This window comes from Calidris pugnax, unplaced genomic scaffold (assembly GCF_001431845.1).
Source record: "Calidris pugnax isolate Ruff unplaced genomic scaffold, ASM143184v1 scaffold198, whole genome shotgun sequence".
Taxonomy (NCBI): domain Eukaryota; kingdom Metazoa; phylum Chordata; class Aves; order Charadriiformes; family Scolopacidae; genus Calidris; species Calidris pugnax.
The window spans coordinates 1,418,849-1,428,070 of record NW_015090925.1 but is presented as its reverse complement, the minus strand read 5'-3'; the positions used below and the strand labels follow the sequence as shown (position 1 = coordinate 1,428,070).

Here is a 9,222-nt window from a genome sequence, read left to right as displayed (position 1 = left end):
TTTTTTTCTTATGATTTCATGGTTTGTTCCCTCTAAACAACTATTCTTACACTTGAGATGGGGAATTAGAACTTACTCAGTTCATAGCTTTTTCCCTGTTATTGCTCATGTTTTAGTAAGCTTAAATCCAGCATGGTCCAAAGCCTGCTTAGTCCTGTTGAACATACTGAATGGCACCAAGGGACTGTACCTACACCTGTTCATGTACAATCAGAGTTCCTTGTGAAGGAAGGGCACAGTGTGGCCCGTTGTGTTGGGGCAAAGGGGCTGCTCTCTCTTGCCAGACAGTGAGGGTTTGTGTGTGGTTAATGTCTGTTCACACAGCCCCCGCAAAGAAACTCTTGAGTCCAGTCATTGATTAAATGGCTTGAAGTACTGTCTTCCAAGGGGACAAGTGTTTATTGTAAGTCCCATGTCCAAGTTCATTGTCCCAGGCTTGGGGGACCTGCCTCGTCTCTCGGCTGTGCCTCTCCGGCTGTCGGTGACGGTGCAAGTCCTCGCGCGTGTGCATGTTCTGCCCTGCAGAGTAACTGAGCTCTCTGTTCTGTCAAGGTGCGCGGGAGGTGCTGCCTCGCAGGAAAAAAGTGCTGAGCAAGGGCATGATTTAGTCAGAAGCTTTCAACACAAAGTTGGAACAACTTAATCTTCAGGAAACCGCAGCCCCTTTGCTGGGTGGTCCCAGGTACAGTCCCTGTTCTGCCAGGGGTGTGGGGGGCGTGGGATGGCACCAGCCTGGCCCTGGGTGTTCTCTCTCCATCTCGGGAGAAGTGTCCTCTTTTGCCTTCTGTGGAGTCCCTCGCCCCCTAAGCCCCTGCTGATGAGACGTCCCCCCCCGTGGTGCTATGGGCGGTGCTGGCCCCGCTCCCGGTCCCTGCCCTGCATCCCCGCCGCAGACGCCCTGCTCATTGCACCGCGACCATGGGAAGGAGGCACACGGCGGAGGCAGGTAAAGTGCCAGGGGGTCCCGGCTCTCCCCAGGAACCCTCCGTTTCTTTCTTCTCTCCTGCCCTCCCCTGGCTCCCCTCTCTCCAGCTAGGACCCTGTGAGGTTTCTCGCTGCGCATGGGGCTGTTCTGCAGAGGTGCCGGGAGCCTGGCTGCCGGTTGTGCAAGGGTTTATCAGCAAGACTTCTGATTATGAGGTTATCTTTCTGGTTATCAAGCTTCAGATAAGGCAACAGCTGCATTGGAGTGAGTGATAAAATGTCTAGGATTTCTTACACGGAAGAGCATCTGTTTAGGGAGCTAAAGAAGGCAATCTGCAAGCTCCTCGTGACCGGGGAGTCCTGCAAGGGTGACATCTCAGGGATGTGATCAGAGCAGATGCTGTAGTGCAAGGAACGATCTCTGGGGAAATGCTGGATGGGATGCAAGAGATCCCCACAGGGTGATCAGGGGATGTCTAAAAGCTGCAGTCACCTTCTGCAAACAGATTGGTTTCACCCGCAAAAGGAATTATTTCATCCTGCAGATTGTTTTATCAAGCAGGGCTATTTATCAGCAGGCTTTTTCTGCACCTGCTAATTGTGCACTGGAGTTAGGATAAAAAAGCACTTTCTCTAGCATTTAATATCCTTATATATTAATTTAGTGTGCTTTAATTAAAATGCACTCCAGATCAAAGTGAATGAGTTGTAATAAACAAATTAGGATTGACATTGGTAGCATGATTTAAATATGCAGAGGAATGAAACCTTGCTGCAAAATTAATAGGGCAAAGGCAGAAACAAACACAAGAAAGTTCATTGTCTAGGAAATAGGATACGTCTGAATGAGAGACGTGTAATGTGGCGTTCCCAAAAGAATAGCTGAGAAGGGTTTCAGTGTGTGCAAGAACAGGACAGAGGGGATAGCTTCTTAAAATCTGGTGTTTAAATTTTTCATCATCTGTCAGTTTGAGTCACTCCTGTTCAAGACTGGAGTTAAGTATTTGCAACAGACCGAAGTATTGCTAGAGGCTGTTGAAAGATGCTTTCATAAAAGAGTACCTTGCTGATACATGAGATTAAACAATCTGAAAAAGATGTTTGTATTTATCAAATATTCAGATCTGTAACTCAAGCCGCAGCAAAAAACTTCTGAAAAAAAAAAGAAAATAAAATGAATCCAGCAACAAAAAAGAAATGCAGAAATTAAATGTGGCTGCAAGTAAACCCTTGAAATGAAGGAAAGGGAGAGAAAACCTAACAAAGTCATCTTAGGGTCAGAGTGAAGTTGGCCAATGGGGACCTCCATGTCATTTGCTAAAATCAAGGACTAATCCCAGTGTAAGAAGCTATGATCCGTAGAACAGGGCATCATCTAATATCCTAGATTAATTAATTGCTTTACCTGGGGGGAAGATGACTCTGGTGGCTGGGCAGAGGGCCAGGTGGGTGGAAGCTCAGGGATGGGCTGGGAGCTGACGTTGGGATGGCAGGAATAGCCCCATTGGCACATGCAGCAAATTCAGCTGTGGGCCAAAAGCCATTTCTTGCAGTGAACCAGATCTGTGCCAAAGTTGGTCAAAAGAAGGACTCGTGTTCATAAATTTTTGATGTAGCTATTTATTCCTTAGTCAAAAAGCCATTCAAAACCTATTAAGTTTATTAGATTACAAAGACGGAGTAATGCTCTTTCCTTCTGCTACCCAGAACTTAATGTAAAAAGAAAAAAAAACACACTGGCTTTCACAAGGCAGTTTTAGTTAGAGGAAGCCATCTTACTCTTGAATATCATTACAATTTGGAGAAAGAGGAAAGACAACATCTCAGTTCTAGAGCTCAACTGTTTAAAATTCAGAGACACCTGAATATTTTCCTCTTTGATTTGCACAAGTGCTGTGCACCCACAGCTCCCCTTCAACTTACAGCTCTCTCTGATGGCAGGTAAGATCAGGGCCCTAAATGTGATAAAGATCAAGCTGTAGGAGCCGCTGTGTTTTATGGGCAGATGTCTGTGTCGGGTGTTCATACTGTATTTCACAAAAACACACACAGCCCACTTCTGCAGAAATAAGCATCACTTTTGTATAAAGTGAATGAAGACAATGACCTGGTGCGGGGGGGGTGCAGAGGCAGAAATCCTCACGGCAGCCAGTGTGGTGCAATGTGGGGTGAGGCAGCTTGTGGTCCTCGGTGCTGCAGAGGGGCTCTGTGAGAGTGGGACCTGCTCTGTTGCTGATTCCCTTCTGCCCCGTTGTGCTACTGTGGTGTCCATCCTTGTCATTCAGGAGCTAGACGGAAAGCAACAAATTCATTTCATGTAAGACAACGGTGAGATTGTCAGTGTTGTCCGATGAGAATCAGTGACACCCTGGCGAAAAGCTCCAGGTGTCCCGTTACTGCTCTTCCAGCTAATTTATCTTTTGGTTATCTTTATGGTGCATAGCACAGGGTAGCAAGGATAGCAAGAGCTAGTAAAGCATGTGTTTGCACAGAATCTGTGTCCTAGCTGGTGTTGAGAACCTGATGGTACCTTTCTCATGAGTGCACGGACTAGAGCTTTGATCCCACTGAGTGAAGTGACAAATGTATTTCCCAAATGTGTCGCTTTCTGTCCACTTCAGAGGGGCAGAAGGATGTTCTCCCCCTTTTGCAGTGGTGGTGGGGGTCGTGCTCCTTCACCCCCTGCCCCGAGCTGGCACCAACACTAACCAACCTCTGCGTGCTGGGGGGCTGCGGGTCCTGGGCCCGCTGGCGGTGACCCTGCAGGCAACCTCGCGAGCTAGACACAGCCTGGGGTTAATCCGGGCTTCTTTACTATCTCCTTTTTCACTCCCTCTATTTTTTTTTTTTCTGTTTTATCTGAGTTTAAAAAGATTTGGGTTTTTTTGCTTTAACAAAACCGTGTTTAAGTAATATTAGGTGGAATGTGGCTTAGTAAATATACGGTGCTCCTAGGAAGAAAATTAAAACAGCTGTTTGGTAAAAGGGAACTAAATCTGGCTGCACAGGCACACTCAGCAGACTTGTATTTGCATAAAAGATACGTTTATCCTGGAAAAAGATCTAAATGTGAAAACTGGGAGCGAGCACTTTTAGATCATTCTGACCTCAATCTGCACTCTGTACTGTCTCTGATTTATAGCTATGAAAGTTTTGGGTGAATATTGCCTTTTGACTCTGTTCTTTTGATTTTCCTTTTCAATCCAAATATGTTCTGATTCTAATAAACACTAGAAGAAATGTCCAGACTTTTGAAGATATGTTTCTTACTGATATCAGTGAGTCATGCTGAGATTACACACAGTCAGGATTCTGAAGGTAAGACCAGAACTCCTGTACGAGGGATGTGTTTTGTGTGGATGGAAGAAGCTATGTGTAGTAAAATAGATGCAGTGCTGTTTAGTAACTAGGACCATGTTTTCTGCTGCCTTGACTTCATGGAGCTATGCCAGCAAAGATTTTAACCAAGATTGCTTATTATTTAATAGACTTTTATTGTCACTGTTTTTCTGTAAATACATTCAATCAGAACTGCATTAAATGCTTAGAAATAGATTATATAATTTCACTGTATAATACACATGTATTTTTGTATAATACAGTTGAATGGTAAAACATTAAATCCACTTTTAGTAACAGGATAATCTTTTACAGATTTGCTGCCATTATTACACAAAGCTGTGGTTAGTATTTTTATTTGATCTCTCTACTAACATTTTATAATATAATCTAAAAATAATAATTTATTACATATATTTATAATTTTTTCCTTAGGAGGAAGTAATAACTGGGAAATATCTGAATGGTAATGTACAAAATTGTTCCCACTTCTGCTTCTGAAAGGAATTAAAACTCAATATCTCACCATAACATTTTATGTTCCATTTTTCATGTGTAGCCCTCCTTGATATACTTCATTTTCAGAGGTAATGTATTACTCTCAACATCTTGATATTCGGTATTATCTTGCACTTCAGATATGATCTGTTTCATTTCCACAGAAACTGGGAGATTGTGGATAGAATGAAATTGGCACATAGGATTACTTTGATTTAGATCCCCTGTGAAGAGTATTTCCTCCTAACAAGGAAAACACTGTTTTTCATGGTAAAGCAAAAAACATGCATAGAATGAGGCATAGAATAAGTATCTGCTACAGTTCTCAGAAATTTTGGTAATTAACTTGTTCATATGTTTCTGAATGGCTTCTTAAGAAAATTAGGTGCAGTTCCAGCTTTCTGTCCATCTTCTTTCAGTGCTGTTCCATCCACCATCCATCCCATTTCCTCCAGCTCCTGGCAACTTTTGAATTAATTGCTAATTTTGTCTAAATTTGAAAGAGCAATATAAGCTTCAAAGGCAAATCAACTCCTACGTGTTTTGAGAAAATCAATGGCTGCATAAAGAAGACAGGCTGAAATTAAAGCCTCTAATGGGGGAAAGGCAGCAGACTGAACTTTCTTCCTACAAGCAGAGCAGAACAGGCACAGCAGGGTGCCAGCTCACACGCCTATAGCTCCGGACCAGCGACGACACAGCTTGTCTCATGCCTGGAGATGGTACTAACAGCAGCATGATGGAAAATTGAGATTATTGTGGGTGGCTGTGGGATTAGATTTAAAAAAATATAAGTAATTCATTGCATTCCTTGTTGAACTACACGTTTTCATTGCATTAAATAGGTTGTCTATCAGTCTTGTTAGGCCAAAAAGCTGAACATTGTGTCATTATAGTGTGAGTAACAGTGTTTGCTTTTCTTATTCTTGTTTTGTCTTGTAATCTGCTATTTTACATGTTATATTATTTTACTGGCATTTTTGGTCCTGTTTTCTGTTACAGTTCCAATGTTTGGACAGCAGATACACTTACAAAAGTCATGGCGTATTTTCATGCCCAGGAAGTTATGTTTACTCTTAGCAGCCTACAGGTTTGTGCCATTTAAAATGCATGAAAATTCTTATTTAAAAAGGAATTAAAAAAGCAACCTATGTCTGTAACCAAAGCTAAGTTGTCAATAGTAGAGATAACTAACAGATCTACAGTGTAGCAGACAAGTAGAAAATGGGAATAGGTTTTTTGGTTGTTTTTTTCCCCTAAGATTGCAGGAGTATGCACGGCAGAAATAAGAAAGAAGATCTCTTAGCTTTTCCTCTGATGGAGAGCAGCATTTTCAGGCTTAGCCATTGTTTCTGAATTGAGTGTATCCACATGTTGTTTCTCCACAAAATGGCAGGTTTCTCCCAGATTGTGGCCATGGCTGTAGTTTGTACTGTTTCTGGTGGAATGAGAGGCTGTGAGAGTTTACCAGCTGGTTCAAGTGGAGCTGTGGCCTCATCACAGCTCACCCCCTCCCTGCACGCTTTGGGGAAGGAAAGTGCCCAATATGCAATCTCTGAGCCTCAGGTGATCCCAAAGCCCCCGACCGTGCAGCTTCACGGCGCAGACCTTCTCCCAAGCTCCATTTCACTGGTACAGCCCACCCAAGGGTACACGAGACTGATGCTGCCGCTTCCCATTTGATTAAGTTTATTAACAGTTTAGGGCTGTAATCAGGCCTGAACCCCCTGGGCAACAAGGACCCCGCTATATTCATATTTCTTGGTGGCAATGCAAGCTGAGCAAAACCAACAAAGAACAGTTTTAACTCAAATTCCAAACCAATTTTGAAATAATTCTGTCAGGAATTAGAAGGGATTTTACTCCAGCCTGGTGCTAGTGAGCCTTACAGCGCTTTCTGTTCCAATGTTATAATTCCCCTTAGATTTTCAAAACAGGCATGAGATGGTTAGCTGGTAATGCAGTTTGATGTGAGAGACAATATTTTTGCCTTACAACGTGGTACAGACTTTTCCTCCCATCTGATTGCACATTTCCTTCCTTTTTTTAAGTAATAATAATATGCACACAGTACCTCATTTTTTTTGAGCTCTTTAAAGGAAAGGTTCATTTTCATAGCTCTGCTGCATGAAGCAGAAAAGCATTATTACTCTTGTCTTATGAAGTGAGAAACTGAGGCATTGTTGTTAAATGGCTCACTGGAGATGACTTGCTCATGAAACCAAGAACAGGATTCAAAATTTACTCTTTTTCAGCGTTACATTCAGATTATTTTTGTTTACAGTTTGTGTTGAATATAGTTACTGTAGTCATTGACAACACAGGCAATACAGGAGCTAAGCATTTACCTCTCCTTAAATTGAGATTTTCAGGGAGTAAAAGGTGGCCATAGTGCAGTAGTACAAGTTTTATCTATATTGCACATATTTCTCTATACTTCAGATGTCCATAAAAAGTTACCTGAAGAGCCTTTTATACCAGCCTAGGCAACTACTGTCTGAATTTCAACAGCTTGATCAGCAGCAGTTCCAAACTGCGATGAAGTATCTCTTCAACTTCAGAAAGGACCATCTTGTAAGTTGCTTTGCACTTCTGAAGAATAGAAGTTGCTGTCACTGGTTTGGGTAAATGGGAAAGGGCCGGGCAGGGGGTCTCTCAGTGCACACCACCCAGTTACTTAGCTGGCTTGGATTAGATTCCAGGAGCCCCGCTCCTTAGGTTGAGTTTATTTAATTTAATTCTTGTTGTTTAAAAGTTTGGTGCCAAGTCCAAGTCAGTCATCTGGATTTTCTCTGTAATCAGTGGGAAAAAAACGCATCTCCAGAGCGTGATTTACCTCCCTATGCAAGTGTCTGAGGTAGGTGGGACCAGTTGTTCTCAGGGAGCATTTGCTTCTCTTAAGTGTCTAGAAAGATAACTAAGAGGACTAAAGAAGGTGAAATTATCTTGCTAATTAGTTGTGGAGCGTGCAAGTGGATTGTTAGGCAATTTGGAGGGGAGGCAGCATAGCACATTCGCTTGCCTCTGGTGCGTTCCCTGTGTGACCCATCTTAAAAGCCTCACTCAAAGTCAGCGAGGGGCACCAGGGAGGTCCCCGCTGCAGGGGTGGGATCACAGCCTGGTGTCTGAGAGCGCTTGAATCCGGGAGAAAGGGAGAGCATTTTCCCGAATGCACGAGTCAACTGCCCAGAGCAAGGGCAGTATCATCCAGCGCTCCAACGATGGAGGGTGCAGCCCCTGCTCACAGGATGGGTGTGCAGCACGCACCGCAGCCAGCGCAGCACAGCATAACTCAGTAGCTGTAGATTTTGTCCTCTCAAATGCTGTGCCCAGTCCTTCCAGGACTGATAGTGTCACATGAGCAGATGGCCAGGCTGCAACTGTGGGCTCTGGACACGCCACTTGTGAGAGGAGCAGCCTCATAATCCATCCCCAGCCAGGGAGACTTGTTCCCTGGGTTCTTTGACCTTGCGCCATCTTCTGGAAGGGGTGTTTGTAGTAACAGCTGCAAGAAATACTGCATGGGGAAAGGTCTGTTCTAGAGGCGTCTGCAATACTAAACTATGTATGAAATGATAACCATTCCATCCCGATATCCTTTCATTTTCCAAGCAACTAATTCTTTCATGCAAACACACACTATAACTTCAACCATTTGGATTTTTTTCTGGTTTGCATTTTGATTTTATGAAAACATTCAAGCTGGTCTCTGGCCAATGCCAGAAAGGAATTATATGAAATAATGCAATCAGGTAGAATTTTGCACCATATTTTTTTGTAGAATGTTTTTTGTCAGGCCTCAAAATGAACAATATATTGACTGTGTGTGTATATATATATAGAAAGAGACATTCAATATATATACTGAAAGAGACATTCTTTATCCCTTTGTTGCTTGCAGGAAATGGGAAATATTATTCTTGATTGGGACAAAACTAAAGAGAGGATTTTTCAAAGCCCAGGAGTAAACAGGACCTTGTTCCTTGTAACACTGGATAAATGCTTTCTGGCTCTGAGTGCTTTGGACTGCGTGGATATCCTAAGCCAGGTTTTGCGGGTGTCAGGGGTGAACTATCTCCAACCTGATGTCGTTGGGAGCCTCCCAAGCGTTCTGCAGGAGGATGCCTTCAGAAACTTGTAAGCCATTTATTTTCCAGACACAATAAATTCAATGTAGTATTTGCTGACTATATGTGCTTTTAAAAATAGGTTACTATATAGTCTCAGTCTATTTTCCAGGTACAGCTTTCTGCTTATGTGTTACTGTTTCTAAAAGTATTTGTCCAAGTGTGTCATTTTAAAAAAAATAGTTATCTCATTAGTGAACTTATATGTCCTTGTATCACTTAGATCAGCAGTATTCAAGGACCTCTATGACAAAACATCAGCAAATACACAGAGAGCACTGTATGGCTGGATGAAGCAGATGCTACAAAAATCCTATAACACAAGTGGTACGTT

General features: G+C 42.8%; 1 protein-coding gene across 1 annotated transcript in view; it reads left to right on the top strand.

The window, feature by feature from the left end:
* The first annotated feature begins 918 nt into the window (after positions 1-918).
* OTOA (otoancorin) overlaps positions 919-9,222 on the top strand; it is a 36,487-nt gene continuing 28,183 nt past the window's right edge. The window contains exons 1-6 of the mRNA XM_014951359.1: positions 919-946; positions 3,578-3,698; positions 5,764-5,851; positions 7,204-7,335; positions 8,663-8,898; positions 9,112-9,215. Coding sequence (XP_014806845.1) covers positions 919-946; positions 3,578-3,698; positions 5,764-5,851; positions 7,204-7,335; positions 8,663-8,898; positions 9,112-9,215 — 709 coding nt within the window. The remainder of the gene's footprint in view (positions 947-3,577; positions 3,699-5,763; positions 5,852-7,203; positions 7,336-8,662; positions 8,899-9,111; positions 9,216-9,222) is intronic.